We start from the raw sequence: 16,028 nt of genomic DNA, 5'->3' as shown, positions 1-16,028 counted from the left end.
AAAACATTTTGACGAGGAGGAAATGTTCAGTTCAATCTTCAGAATGTGAACCTGGTTTGTGCAACTGCATCAAATCATGTTAAATTAGACCAGTGATCCAAAGACATGTTCTGCATGTTCATGTGTAGCTGCCAGCGAACAGGACATCTAGTTCAAACTATGGATTATATTGAGCTGCACGGTGTGATGTAGGCCTCTTGTTGTATATTGACAATCTGGACTATTTAAAGAGGATTCAGTTCGAAGAATCAATGATTCGTTGCATTTTAAGTGCAGGAATGACCTATTCCCACCCACATTTATCATGCTGTGTCCACGGCGATCGAACCGACAACCTACCAATCACGATCTGACCTTACAATGCAAATATAATAAACAAAGCAAACGCAACAATTGTGCTGAAGTTTCTACGATAGAATTTGATGTCTCCGTCACTGAATCACTGTCTCTCCAATGGTCCTAGAAAATAAAGGTTAATACACATCAATGTCATTTACTCCCTCTGAGGATTCATATTAATATTATTGTTGGAATAAAAATTCATTCGGCACATGTTGGTGAAAGAAAACACATTCAGATGATCGAGCGACTGTGTTCTTTGTTTTTATTTCCAAACTGTCGTTCAAAGCTCAGAGAGCTGGCGTCGCTGTCCACAATCATCCTTAAACAGAACAGTAAGGCCTGAAAAATAATTGTATACAAACAGAGCTTTATAGACAATGTTATACAATACAAACAGTGTCTTTTTTCACACAGTACAGCCACACTTTCAAGGCCTATGGCAAATGGTGATAAAGGTAACGTGCTGAAAAACAACAGGACAACAATGTCTCCTAAATGTCCTTGAATGTGTCACAGCATTTAGAGCCACGTGTTTATTCAGAGGGGCAGCGATCATAAATAAGTGGCTAAATTGAGAGTTGATGCAAATGTCAGTTAAACTTATCTGTTAATCTAAGTGATGGTTTTTATTTCTTACGTTTACTCGTTAATCACTGTAGCGTTATTTGATATATTATTCTAAAAACACTTATTTATCCTTATTCTAATTGCATAATACATCATATACTAACATTTAGCTAAGAGTTTCTGTAACTTACTTTATATCTAAAGGTTCCTCACAAGTTTAAACAAAGATGTGATGAGAGACGAGCTGCTGCCAACGACTGCTTTTAACATTTGATCTTTGGTGTCAATATTCAGATCCATGTTCAAGCTGTGTGTCCATGCCTCCCCTGTTGTATTGAACAGTATTAGCACAACTGTATCATTGATTTTTAATGTACGTCATTACTTAGAAAACCTCTCTGTCTTTCACCGACACCACATTGTAGCTGCTACAGTACGCACAGGCAACGACAAGACAATACACAAGTTTATCTCTGCACAAATCAAACTCAATGTTAATTTACTATGTTGAATGCAGGTTGTTAAACAGGTAAATCTCTTCAAAGTACTTTTGTCTTGTGCACTGTTTTATTGAATTCTCCTTGACTCATCTCATTGTCAAATTTGGACCTGTCAGTGAAAAAATTAAAATAAAAGCAAGGCCTCTTATTGTTCATATTGACACTGCATCGCTGTTTGTTGTTTTTTTGGAATACAAAAGTCATACTTGAAAAAAAAAAAAACATACATGAAAAACTACAAGCACCAGTTCTCAATAGTAAATGTCTAGCAGTGTTAAGCACTTACCTTAAAGTTGGTTTTATTGCACTGAATGTTTACCTTGAAAGCAACATGAAGCGTTACATTAGATCGGACAAGCATTACCGTGTATATGCCGCTGCTTAAAGGCCAACACCGGCAGTGTGTTGGTGAGCACAGCGCAGCCGCTGCCGCAACGCACATGTGGAGTCGCCTTCCTGCAGCCGAGGTGCTTCTTGTGCTTGAAGAGGACAGGGACCAGCTCCATCTTGTTTCCTTTACTAGCTGCTGTCAACACATTTTTTTACTCCATCTCCTCTTTCCTGCTCTCTGATGGATTTGTGTTTTCTTTCTTTCTTATTTGTCAATGAGTTTAACCAGGCTCTGGCGGAGGTCATTAAGGTCAAAGATCTTGATGTCCAGAATCTCTATGGCTCTCTGGATCTCAGTGTCCATGCGATCCCGATCCTCCAGAGAGTTACCCAGGTTCTGCTCTGTGTTCTGGATGCGCCGCTCCAAATCTGAATTACGCATCTCCATCTCCTGCAGAGACCCAAGGGAAATTTAACAACTTAATTCAACTTCTCAACAAATGTGCACATCATTTCTGTTGTGATAATCACGCCCGTACCCGTAATCTGTGCATGGCCTCATTTCTATCATGCTCCATTTCATGGTAGTCAGCCTTCTTGCTCTGTAGGATGTGGATCTCCTGCAACAGAGTGAAAGGTTCACAGTAGTTTGAGTAGATGCATCATTCATTAACACCTGAGACGAACATGACATCTTTCCACATCTGACTGAAGCTGATGGTGAAAGTGGAACCAACCTCATCTTTGGCTTTCAGCAGCGCCTCCAGCTCCTCTAGAGACTGGGTCAGCTCGTCCTTCAGCAGGTCACTGGGGCCATGGCCCCCATGGGTCTCCAATTCAGACACCTTACAAACCACACACACGCGCGCACACACACACGTGGATTGAATTTATAGCAGCTATAAAGGCAGACTTTGTGTGACCTGTTTCATATTCTTTCCTTTGAGTCAATACCATTATAAAATTGGAATGTAAACTACCATGGTTGCAGCTGTGGATGGACATTTATTTGCAAAAGAAAAAACTAGAATTGTGACAGTCAGCCTATTATAAATGGAGTCTGTATGTTTTCACTTTTCCAAAGAAAATTATTTTTTTTTAAATTATTATTATTATTATTTCCTATGTAGAACAACAGGTTGTTCCTTAACAACCTGAAATAGTTTCTCTCACAATACAGTCATCTATTTTTATTCTATTAAAATCTGTTGCTCTTTCCTGTCTGTTTGATATTTTCGCACTAAATGACTTTAATGTGAAGCATATGTTTAAAATAAATCTTTACCTACGATCTTTACCATACAGTTACAAATAAACCTGGCTCGTATAAACCCATCTCTTGGTCTTATGTTGAATTTAATGTAGCCTTTAAATGATTTACAGTGTGTAAATATGTGCTGAAGGTAAAATCTGGCTGTAGCACACGTGGCTAATAGCATTATATTCATATAATAATTCAACATAATTCATTATATTCAGTCATATTATTCAAACTAGTCTGCACAACACGTATTCATGTTTTAACACAAAAAACACATTACTCTTTCTGAATGACTTTGTGAGAACTTCAGCCCGATGTGCTTTCTCTGCTCGTCATGACTCATATTTCCATTGACTGCGGCCTGGTCCACAACAAGGATTTATCAACAGGCCGACTGGAAACCATTATCGTATTGACAGGAGAGACGTCCTCACTGCAGTGAACAAGACAGAAACAGCAGGTCTCCTCCAGCCCCCCTGTGTCTGACAGAGGCAAGTCATTTTCAACCATGTATGGTTGAGACTAGAAGCAGAAAGAAGAGGAAGAAAAAAAAGAGAAGCGAGCGGATGCCAGCTCCCTCTGGTAATTTTTCATTTCTTCCTAACTGGGGCATTGAAAGTAGGATATTGCTGTCCTACAAACCCCTCTTCCTCTCACACCACCCCAGAGACATGAACCATTTTCAGCCACCTGGTCCCCTTCATCAGACACAGGGAACGAGATCCTATAGCCTAAAAGGAAACATAGATCTGACTTGTATGAATTCATTCAGACTAAAACAGTTGACTGGGGTGAAATACTAAAGTAAAATCCAGTGCTTGAGAATTACAAAGCAGCAATCGATACTGTGAAGTCAGGCTATAATGGAAAGGGATCAAGGTCTTAAAGCGTTGAATCAGAAAGGTTTGTAATTGTCAGCCTGAGGCGGGATCGTTCCTGGAGGAATCAGCCTCCACTGGAACATGAAAGGTAATTCAATAGTAAAATCCTCCTGAGGCTCTGTGTATTTAGACCAAACTCCCCTGTGGTGAAATGTGACATTGCTGTATATGCATTCTATAGTGAACCACTTCAGCCAGCAGAGAACGCCTCGATTAAAGCTTGGCAGGGGAAACGCCTGCAGCACAACTCATGTCACTGAATGATGAAGAGTTCCATCAGCCTGAGCAACTTGTCCTTTCTTTCTTGGTGCAGGAAAACCAAGGACATGAAGTGTCTGAAAGCGACGACCCAAAGTACAACCAGGGGAACTGTCATTACTGAGAGCAACAGAGTGACAGACCCAGTCCTGTCCGCCTCACCTTGCTCTGGTTTGAGAAAAACTTTCCTCCATAAGATCTGACCTAAACCTTCAGCTCCGACTCTGCAGGTTCCTGCAGAATAAACAAGGACTGTGCTGCACATGGAGGCCAAAAGAACAACTACTTTGAATCAACAATGCATGAATGCTTTTTGTCTAAAATTATTGTCTCACTGACAAACTGTGCCTCAGCCTTTTTCTACAATCAGAACTGGTGGTAGAAACAGTGTTAAAGCAACACTGTCGAACCTTTTTACCTTAAAATAGCAGCTTCAAAATGAGTTTGAAGGTTCACTGACTTGGAATAGGGAGAATGGTGCCACTCCTCATCCTGAGAGTCTGTTCCTGCTCTATGTAACTTTGGTGTTTGGGTAAAATCTCCTGAGTAATTGACTGATAGTTGTAACTTAAATCACCAGAATCAGGCCCATCAGCAAGCTCAAGATAAATGCCGAACAATACATCAGTTAAAAAGACTTTAAAAACTAGTGTTTATCCCCAATATTCACATGAGGAATATAAAAATATCAATAATTCTTAATATAGTTTGGTGTATTTGTTATATCAGCAGCTCTTCTGGTGCAGGGAACCGGGGATCATGGGAAATATCCACTGTTTAGTTGTGTTTCAGTTCTGTGAGTGACTTCACTTAGGCTTTGTTTTTTTCGGACACAAAGCCCAACAGAATTGATTATTCGGGTGGCTGCAGAGGGCGCTGCTGCTCAGCCAAGTTACGTAGTGTTGCTTTAAATAGTCTCTGCAATACATGAAATACACAGCCCTGAGGGCAACGTTTCTAAGAAGCCTGTTTAATGCTGGCTAATTCAGGGTAAACACACTCAAACAGAGCGTCCTCTGCAGCAGAGGCTCACCTGGTCTCGCAGCCGCTCCGTCTCCTCCTGATACGCCACCAGCTGCTTCTTCCACTGCTCCACGTTAGCATTAGCCTCGTGCAAAGCTGCCACCAGCTTTGAGTTGCTGTCCTGCAGAGTGAAGAGCTCAGCCTCCAGGTTCATCTCACAAATAGACCTGGGAAAAAAAACACAAAACTGTAAACCAGTGATGCATTTTACATGATGCATATAATACTGTATAATAAGCCTTATATGGCATATGTGGCATGGAATTATATATAAAGGCAAAATAGATAAGTCTTTTAAGTGCTATATTTTTGAACATTTATACTTGACCTGGAGGGGAGTTAGTTCTATACTATATATACTCAGTACTATTGTCCATTATCTGAACTGTAAACCACTTAATGTGGTAGTCACGTGTCTAATCCAAACTACAGTGATTCATTTAACTGGTTTTCTTCACTGACAATGTCTTGTGCTGTTTTTGGCTGGAATGAAATCTGCCACATCTTGTCTGTTCATGATGTTGCCTTTTGAAAAGTCAGCTGAGTCATGGTGAGAGTATCCCTGAATGAACTTGTTGAATAAGCACAATCCACTGGAGCAACATGAGACGGAATATTTGAAAAGCAAAAGTTTCCTGCTGCTTAAACTTTGGAACATAATGAAACACTAGCACAACCCCCAAGTCACTATTACACTGTTATAGAGACTTTAACATGGACTATAATCTACAGCAGCAGACCTACAGCCCAGACTGACAGTCATTACACGTCTTGTAATAAAATGAAAATGCGCAAACAAGACTAAACACAGTAATATGATCATGGAGGGAAGTCGTCTTTATTAGAGACTGAATATGAAAGTTAAATGTATAATGACTATAAGTATAATGTGACATTCGTTAGCTTCACAGAACAAAAAAGAAGACAGAGGTTGTGCTTATTAAGCTTCTTTTGTGTAGTTCATCAGATTCATTTTTTACATGAGCCTACACTGATTCAGTCCTGCGGAACGTGGTTCCACATAAAAATGTTGTGAGCATAAAAAAAAAAATCCATATCTGTGCGGCTTGAGGCTGATTCTAACCTGGGACTGTGTATAAAATGTATTAAGTCCCAATATGAAATATCCATAGATAATAGTAATTATATAAGATATGTCATTATATTTGATTTCAGGTTGCCTTGTAAAAACTGGCTAGGGACAACAGATGGAAGTTAGCTTATACTGCTAACTTTAGGTCATTTATAGTATTTTGATTAATGAACACTGCTCCTATCAAATAAAATAAAATGCATTATTCATTCACATAAAGACAGTAAAATAGGCCTCTTCTCAGTTTTTTAGCTGCACCTAAACATCGTTGATTCTTAAATGTCATCAATTTCAATTAAGTTTTGTGTAATCTGCAGAAAAGATCAGATGCTCTTCATCTATCATCCTTCGTCTTCACCGTGTTCCTCTACATCTTGAAAGCTTGAGGTTGTTGCATGGCAACAGTTTACCATGGTAACCATTCAGAAGCAGCTTTCTGTTGCAAAATTGAACTGTAAGATGTAGAAGCATTGTGGGAGGCTCAAAGGGCTCAAAAGCCTCATGTGAAGTCACCTCCACCTCAACAATGGCCTCTTCGCTTCCAAAAAAGCTTAATAAACAGAACCACTGAACACGTGTAAACTCTAATGAACAACATATCATTCAAACCATTTTAATTCTCTGAACACTGCTGGGAGGGCGGAAGCTAAAGTCCACAGATTACCTGCTCAAGTGTAATCAATATTATCGATCACATGAAATAATGAAAAACCTACATGGAGTTTATCCAGTTCTCAATTTACTGAGGTCAAATACTCTCAATAAACTCCAGTTTGTACAGTTTTCTAAATTACTGCAGCAAAATATATCAATACAATTAGATTTAAGCTTATTCCACACTTCATATTAAGCGCACAACCGTATCAATCTCATTTTTCTGTCTGCAAGGAAAGGAATGAAAGTATTATCCAAATGTTTAATTATTCATTCAATGATATTACACTGTAAAAAAAAATTACAATTCTATTTTAGCACACAGCTCATTTACTGAAGATTAACTGGAGCTGTCGGTGTCATTGGGGATTGATTCAGTTGTCACGGAGACGGTTATCACCTGTTGTTTATCACTATCACAACTGGTTCCATTACTCGGCCATGTGAACCGTCTGCATGACAACTGGTTCAACTGCATCCACTGATGAAAACTGTGAGACACACGTTTGTTGGCAAGGGATAAAGCCGTGACTTTAAAACTTTTTCACTAGTTTTTAATCAGTCGTCGAGTTTGAACTCTGCAGAAGAGTAAGAAACAGGGAGTTGACAATTTAAAAAAAATAAAAAAGGGAATGCAGACGTACAATCACCGGATCAAAGCCGCAAACTTAACATTTACACAAAGTGTTCAAACAGAAGTTGAGATTAGACTCCGAAAAAGGTGTGTGTGTGTGTGTGTGTGTGTGTGTGTGTGTGTGTGTGTGTGTGTGTGTGTGTGTGTGTGTGTGTGTGTGTGTGTGTGTGTGTGTGTGTGTGTGTGTGTGTGTGTGTGAACTCTGTTACCCTTCAGAGAGCATCTTTTTGATACGCTCCTTCTCAGAGGACAGGGTGATGTCGGCGCTCTGGCTGCGGAACAGCTTGTCCTCGGGTCCGTTCACACACATCACAGGAGGAGACTGGAGTTCGTCGGCGAGGTCCTGAGGGACACATCAGTAAATGAACACTCCTAACAGCACATCAGTGTAGCTCAACGCCAAATGTGTTATTCAGAGAGGAACTACTTTTAGACCTGAGAATCCAGATGTTTAATAACGTTAAATTGTAAAACAGAACTACTTTTAAAAATGCTTCCTATTTTCTATCTTCCAATTTCATCACGTGTTCTTTAAACGACTTTACAGGATTCACACGTTCAAACAACAGGGAAAGACTCACCTGTGAGAACTACAGAGCAAGTCCATCAGGAAGAAGAACAGACAAAGAAACATGTCAACACAAAGCACAACATACATTATGACCATGATACGGCGCTGTGTGATAAGTTGTACAGCACACTGATACTTAGCGAGAGTCACGTACAAAATGAATGACGCAGTTGGCAATGTTCTGCAGCTCCGGCTCCTCTGATGTGTTCATTTAATCGATACGGACGTGAGAGACACTTGGAATCTGCTCGGCTGTAGAATTTAAAGGAAATGGGCATGTTCTTCATGACCAGGCGGACGTAACTGATGGGAAATTAGTCTCCATTGATCAGAGGAGCCCCACGCTGACTACGTTTTTATTATTAGTGTGTTGGAGGCTTGTCGGCAGCAGCGGGTGGAGAGTGTGCGGATGAGGTGTGCTGCCGAGCGGCGAGGGATAATTTTACCATCGTCCTAGTTTTCCCTCACTTTCACTTCCCTCTGAGACAAGTGACCCAGCTCGTGTCTCTTATGCCTTTCTTTCCTTTCCCTCCGTCCCTGCTCCTTTTCAATCACTGAGAGCTGAGCCGCTGCAGAATCACACAGGTGCCTGCATCCAAACTTGGTGTCTCCTCTATCCTCAAATGCCCCTAAAAAAATTGCATTGCTGGATGTTTCATGACATTTACACTTTCTGCCGGACACCTGCGGAGGCTTGCTCTACTTTCACGTTCACGCTGTCTTTTCTAAAAGCTTTATTTGCCTCACCTGAGGAGCAGCGATGGTCAGTGCTGTGTTGGCCAGTTCTTTATCCTGCGACTTTTCACGAGCCAGACGAGCTGCATCTTTCACCTCCTTAAACTTATCTAAGAACTTTTCAAAAACAGGACAAGTGACAAGAAACGTGACAATGATACAGCAATTAACCACAGGAGAAGCACAGAATACGTGAAATAAGTATTTTCAGCGTGTTTTTCACCTCTGTTGTATAATTTACCTGGTGCAGCTGTTGCTCTGTAGCGAAACCCAGACCATACACAGTGTTGGCTCTGCTGTCAGCCCACTGCCCAAACTTCTGGGATGTCTTGGTGAACGTCATGCTGGGTGTAACGGTGCAGTTGATAATTGCCTGCAGATGCAGAGGTGACAACAGTGATCATACTCATAAAGTCGGTTTACCACATGTGAATGAAACAGAGGATTCTGGGAGTTCAGCAGCAAACACAAAAAACACACTCAACAAAAAGTTGAACCATGAATAAGCAGATCTATTTGTTTTTCTCTACAGATTAAAATGATCCTTGGAGTGAGAGGGTCAGAGAGAGGTTAACGCTCATGCATTTTCCTTCTTTAATCTTAATCTTTTTTATCCCAAATTCATAGGGGGTGCAACTCACACACTGTATTCTTTTTCATTTTCAAGTCTTGTGCAAGAAAGCAAAAGAAGTGTAAAGATAAAGAAATAGATTACCTAGGAATAAAACTTGTGTGATATTTTTAAATACAGTTCTGACAGGCATATTTTCCATTTTACATATCAAATGTATATTTCAAGAAAGCATATATGTTGTCCATCATAACCTTGAATTGAATAAATTAAATTAAAATTAAAATGTCACATTATTTACAATAAATGATCATTTTGCATCATTATTTGTTTTTGCATGTACAAAAATACACAGAAACAACTCCATGTTTCACATGTTTGCTGCAGAAGTGAAGAACACAGGAAAACATCTGCTCATTGAGACATATGTGAAATATTATTTCTCCACTGGGATTCCTGACAATCAGATGTTCAGACAAGCGCGTTCTCCCTCGAGACGTGTTTGTTCTTTAAAGAATGTTTTGAACATGATCCAAATCCAAAGCTTTGCCAGAGCACGAGCTCTTATTGTTCAGTGTGAGAGCAAAGGGCAACTTAAAATGGTATTTGTGCCCAAGAGACACAGAGCGCATCCGGCAGGTTCATCACCTCACTCTCAGGGAAGTGGATGAAGCCACCTCTCTCCCCCCTGAAAAATATTAGAACAGACCTATTTATAAACCTTTTGTACGTCATCTCCAGCGTTACAATAATGGGACTGATTTAAAACCCCAGAATTGCAGGGCAGTGGGAGCTTAGGAGGAGGCGTTTTCCCTCCTTCACTCCCGTCCAACAACTGATTACATGAACCCGGCGGTCTGCATTTCTACGCTTTGACATAACATGTTGGACGGTGGCGGCAGCAGTGAAGATTATTCTGGAGGCAGACACCAGTCCTGTCAGGATTGGGCTGCTGAGCGACCAGCCGCCCCCCCGCGCTGCCTGCGGGGAGGCAGAAATGTGGGTCAGACCAGAGGTGCTAAGAAGAGATCAGATAGACCACCACCACCCCCTCCCTCCACTCCACTGCTTGACGGGGCCTGTTCCTCATAATCTATATCCACAGGCCTGCTGAGTTGTTGACACCCACTGGGCTTTGGCTTTGTTGCGTATTTCTCAACCTCAGAGGTTTTATGATTTTTTTTTACCTTCGGCTTTTGTCACAAATACTGAAAAGCTTGTTTTGATGCCAAGGCCGTCAGCTTCACTGGATTCAAAGTGTGTAGCTTTGAGTAAATCCCTCAGAAATATGTGTCTGATTATGAAAGATCCATCGTTTACATGTGACTTCGGAGCGACCAAATTCTGGATCTATATCTGGCGTTTATTTGAAAACTCTGGCCTTGTTTTTTCCCTCTCACCTTGGTCCCGCCCACGCTGATGATGCGGTAGACGTTCCGGTTGGCGTCGTAGAAGAAGGACACGGTGACGGCATGTTTGCTGGCAGGGATCCAGTTCCTCTTGGTGGTGGGGTCGATTTGGAAAACATGGGCCCGGGCGCTGAAGATCGGCTGCTCCCTGGAGGAGGAAACACAGGAGAAATGATGAGAGGAAAATGTTATTGTGATAATATTATGTGTCCTGCTTTTGCTTAAAAGGTAAATCCTTGATGGTTTTCATAATGAGACATCTCTGTGTGTCACTCTGCCATCCAAGGATAATGTTGGAATGGTCCTTTGGCTCGTTCTCCTTCACTGTTTCCTGCGTCATTCACCAGCCATATACAGGCTGAGACTGACGCTGAGGACTAAAAGCTCTGAACCCTCTCCCCAGTCGTTCACCCTCCGCCCTCTGCTCTTCTCCTGGCAGTGTTTTGCAGGGATGTCTCCTGGATACAAGGTAAATAAAGCAACAACGTCTCCAGTGCAGGGAGGTGGTTTAGCCACAGTCATGTGGTTTAAATAGCAAGACTGCTAAAGGTCTTGCTCTCCTTTTAACTCCCTTCTTCCTCTCCAGATGGAGTCCAGAAAGCAGATTTCCCCAGTGTGTATCCCCACACTGTGTTGAGATGTTGTGTTAATCTAAGAATGCAACCAAATCTCACTGCTGAATGTTTGACCTGATTATGGTGCCGAAAGAAAAGTCAAATAGTTAATCCTATTTATTTTAACATCAATGTATGTGCCAAAAGTCCACCATCCACCCAGTCACCTTTAAACGGTCACCTTTTAATCCTGGTTAGAATCCCAGTTTGCCCAGTGTCTCTCTCTTTGGAATTTGTATGTTCTTCTTGTGTTTATGTGGGTTTTCTCCAGCTACACTGGCTTCCTACCACAGTCCAAACAAATAGAGACTCTAAACTGCCTCTTCCTGTTCTTCGTCTTCTATGGTGTATTGTGAATTGCTGTGGCTGTTCCCAGTAGAACTGTATGATTTTGGCCAGTCACTGTACAATTATATCTGACCCCATTAGTGGCACACAAATCCAGGAACAGGTCTTCTGGAGATGGTGACAAAAAGGAACATCATATGGACTCGTGCACGCACAGTGCGATTGTGAAGACGTTGATATGAACAGTGGCATTTCGACAGCACTCCAGTCTGATAGTAACCTGCGCTGTAAGTCTCGTCACTTCAGAGTTATCCTGTTGTTGTCAGTGGATCTGCCGCTTAGTTTCAAACACTGACCTGAGACGAGAGTGAGATTTGATCTCTGACCTTCTAGCGACATAATTCAACTGTCATCATGGAAGACATTATGTTTGTGTTATGTAGACTTGTTACGTTTCTGCCTGATTGTGAATTTGACTTTTAGAGATTACTTTTGAAACTGATGAAAGTGAAGATGTCCCCAGTTTATACTGTAGGTACTATGTCAAATATTTGAGGCAGTGGTGCATCCAAGACTTTTCTAAATCAGGGGCTATAAAGGGGCCACAGTTTATACAGAGGGGCCAATCCCACAAGGCAAAGTGTTTTGGCCTAGATTTGGCCCCCACTGTCATCCGGCCCACATATTTGGGTAATATGTTCCTGTTTGCCAGATCCGGGCCACAAGTAAGCCACAGCAATACCCCATACCAAATTTATGTTGCATTATTTGGGCCATAGTCACCATTTACCACATGGGCCACTTTAGGTTCACATCCAGATTACACCTCACCTAGATCACAGCAAGTTTATATTTGGGCCACATTTTCTATTTTACAAGAAGGCCACACACGCCACATTCATTACCTGAAGTGGCCACACGTCCGTATGCTGTCTGACACTCATGATCAACCAGGAATCAAACCTGCAACCCCCCTGAGGTGGAGTTAGGAGCTTCACACAGTCAGGACCACATGTTGGAACAGAGAATAACAGGCTGCAAGTGTGTGTGTATCTGTCAACACTTGTTTCCTTACTGTGTGTGAAAATAGTTGTTGAGACACTCATGTTGTGTGTGTGTGTGTGTGTGTGTGTGTGTGTGTGTGTGTGTGTGTGTGTGTGTGTGTGTGTGTGTGTGTGTAACTGGACAGCAGTCAATCACTTCTCAAGGTTGTTTTGAAAGCTATTATTGTAAGTCGCTTTGGATAAAGGCGTCAGCTAAAGGATATGTAATATGTAATGTTGCCCGACCTTCATCCTCAGCAGATGGAGGTGGCCTCCAGGGCTTATGGGGGCGTCTAAGTCTAACAAAGCCTGAGAGTGATTGGACGGCACCTCAGGATGAATAACCCCACTAATAACAACCACAATATCCACAATCTGCTTCACCCAGTTCCTCCAGTCGCCCCCTGATTTCTGATGAGATGCTTGCAAGCTTGTGTTATTTCTTTCAGTTGGTGCAGATGTTCCACTTCTGCTGTTGCTAAAGGAAAAGAAGTAGCTGCTTGTAACTTGTATAGTTTTTAACTAATCTGTGTAAAAGGCAGCAGTGCAACAAGGTCTGATTTCAGTCAGCAGCCCACACATACATTAATGCTCTGCATCTCTGCCCATCTTTTTCACTTGCAGCTCCAGTTAAAGAATCATGATGTCTGGAACAGTTTACCTCTTCATATCAGAACTGATCAGACCCTACAACCATTTAAAACACAGGTTCTTCTCACTGGATTTCAATTTGAGACCTTGGTTTCATTTGCTATTGTGTAATATTCAAATTCTCAAATATGAATGTTATTTGTTCTCTGTTTTTATCTGTATTTCTATATTTATCTATTATCCTATTTTAATCCTGGTCAGTACTTTGGTCCTGTGCTGTTTTTTTTAATTTGCTATACGAATAAGCTTTGACTTGACTTTGACTTGACATCCTCAGCACGGTCATGACTGGGAATTACAGATCAAATATTCTGAAAACTCTGATAGTTTCACAGAATAATAATGGTGTTAATTTATCAGACTAAAGTCTATTAATCAACATTAATTAGATTCTGCAAGGATTCAGAAGAATCTGTGCTCATATAAACGTGAAGAAGAAACCGGAACGTTGCTCCAGAGGACTGACCCTCAACCAGTTTCCACACCCTGCATTGCAGCATTACTACAATTACTATATACATATATATCACAATATAGAAGTTTCTCTTGTATTGAAATCTAGATAAGGGTTTTGTAAGGTGAATGTGGACTGCAGTTTTATACATATACTTTTTATTTTATTGCTGTGTTACTGTTGTTTTATCCTCTTGTGAAGCAGTTTGTAACTAATGGTCTAGTTTAGTAATTTGATCTTGTTTTATTTGCTCTTGTTTTTACTCTTTTCTCATCTGTTACATTTTATTTCTGTATCTTGCTTTTAAATTATTACTTTTTGCTTTTTAACAGTTTCCCTTGAAGCTGTTTTGAAAATGTGCTAATAGATAGTTTATTATTATTATACAAATAAAGCTTATAATAATCATGATTATATATCAAGGTCACATGTAGAACAAATCTGTGAGATGTTCTTACCTTTCTCTGTGGTGAGGAAACATCTTACAAGGTGACTGAGACTTCTCTTCTAGAAAAACAGAAAAAGTTGATTTATTAACTCAACAAATAATAGAGGAATTGTTATTAAAAGATTTCCTTGTAAAAGACCAGCTAATTAAATGCACTGACCCAGACACACTCACCCCATGTCGGTGTTAGAACCCTGTTGCGTCTGTTATCCGTCAGTAACTCCACACTCAAGCTGCTGTTTCACTGTGACGCTGCAGACGCTTCGCTCCGGAGGATTTCACAGCCAACAGCCGCGCACAGACTCCTGCAGGCGGCCAAGTGTCGGCGCCGTCCCGCCGGTGACCGGGGTCCGCCGGAGAGTCACAGCCCGGCGGAGGAGGAGGAGGCGGAGCGGCTGACCTGGATGACCGCGGTCCCGGCTGTGTCCATCCCGGAGAGAAGAGACGCAACAGCTGCTCCTTCCTCCCTCTTCTCTTTGTCTTTCCTCCTGGTACAGCTCCCTCTCTCTCCCTCGCTCTCTTTCTGAGCCTCCTCAGCTCCTCATCCAGCCGCCTGATCGCGCTCAGCAGCGGGACACAGCCGACGGTCGAGTACCACCTGCTGGCTCCAGAGGTTCCGAGCAGCCGCTACAGCTGCAGGAGGCGGAGGAGGAGCGGGGGGGGAAACGGTGTCAGTCTGCCCGCAGCCAACCAGCCTCCGTGTGCATGTGTGCATTGACCGCAGGACCGGATCTTATAGGTCTGCGAAGGGGCTGCCAGCTCCGCGGCTTAATGAAAACATCGTCCCGGAGGAGAAGTCATGACCTAAAAAGACTGATCCAGAGTCATCCTACAGCTCAGACAGGGCCTATAGCTGCACCAGACTGACATTTAGATCAGCAGACATCTCTAGAACTGCAGTCATAGTTCTGTCCCGTGGAAAGTGGAAGCGAGGGAATATATTCTTAGAGATAAAAACCTGTTGTTTTCTGGTCTCCATGGAGCTGTAACTTTAAAACTTCTCTCATGGTTTGAGTTAAAGGCTCAGAGACGTAATAATACCATTTTAACAGATAAGAAAATGATTAGGGAGGAAAAATGCCTGAAATTATTACAAAATTGCACAGAACCACTTTGTTTTTCTTCTTTCCTACAACATGAATCATCTCTCAGGGTTATCCTGTGACCCTTTAGAGGAGGTCGACCCAGGCACTGGACTGAAGAATTCCACTAACTTTAAAATAGCAGCTTCAAAATTAGTTTGAAGGCTTTCACTCCCACTTCTCACTCTGAACGCTCATTCCTGCTCTATGTTACTACGATAGGTACGATCTCCTGTGAGAAGCGTGTCACTGACTGATAGTCGCAGCTTTAATTTGCAGAGTCAAGTCGTGCAAGTTCAAGAGAAATGCTGAACTGTAGATCATTTCAAAAGACTTAGAGTCCTTAAAAACCAGAGTTTAAGAAGTTAAAAACACGCAAAAAGAAGCAAACTTTAATTTCCCAACATTATCCACAGGAGAATTTTTTTTTTGAGTAATATTTTCTTACTAGAAACATAAATTAGTGGGCGGACAGGTTCGGCCATGTGGCCAACACAAAACGTCTTCATTTACAGTTCAGGCCAAATCAATAAGCCAAAATTATCAGGGCAAAGAAAATCTGAATAGCAGAGACTCAAAGAGTTACCCTCGAGTCACAGTACATGCAGAAATATGTGTT

General features: G+C 41.6%; 1 protein-coding gene across 4 annotated transcripts; it reads right to left on the bottom strand.

Moving 5' to 3' along the window:
* Window positions 1-587: 587 nt before the first annotated feature.
* LOC117778414 (homer protein homolog 3-like) lies at window positions 588-15,452 on the bottom strand. Of its 4 annotated transcripts, none has more exons than XM_034613942.1 (11): window positions 14,502-15,452; window positions 14,338-14,386; window positions 10,821-10,977; window positions 9,091-9,222; window positions 8,862-8,966; window positions 8,125-8,133; window positions 7,753-7,865; window positions 5,173-5,329; window positions 2,477-2,584; window positions 2,279-2,359; window positions 588-2,190 (listed from the first exon to the last, which is right to left on the bottom strand). In XM_034613942.1, exons 2-11 carry the CDS (start codon window positions 14,358-14,360, stop codon window positions 2,005-2,007), a joined length of 1,071 nt encoding a protein of 356 aa, XP_034469833.1. In that variant the 5' UTR covers window positions 14,361-14,386; window positions 14,502-15,452; the 3' UTR covers window positions 588-2,004. The 4 variants fall into 4 exon arrangements, with proteins under 4 accessions (XP_034469833.1, XP_034469831.1, XP_034469834.1 ...); XM_034613940.1 differs by having other exon boundaries at window positions 7,753-7,886; window positions 14,502-15,450; XM_034613943.1 differs by lacking the exon at window positions 8,125-8,133.
* Window positions 15,453-16,028: the final 576 nt, after the last annotated feature.

This window comes from Hippoglossus hippoglossus, chromosome 17 (assembly GCF_009819705.1).
Source record: "Hippoglossus hippoglossus isolate fHipHip1 chromosome 17, fHipHip1.pri, whole genome shotgun sequence".
Taxonomy (NCBI): Eukaryota; Metazoa; Chordata; class Actinopteri; order Pleuronectiformes; family Pleuronectidae; genus Hippoglossus; species Hippoglossus hippoglossus.
This window is presented reverse-complemented; position numbering and strand designations above follow the sequence as displayed.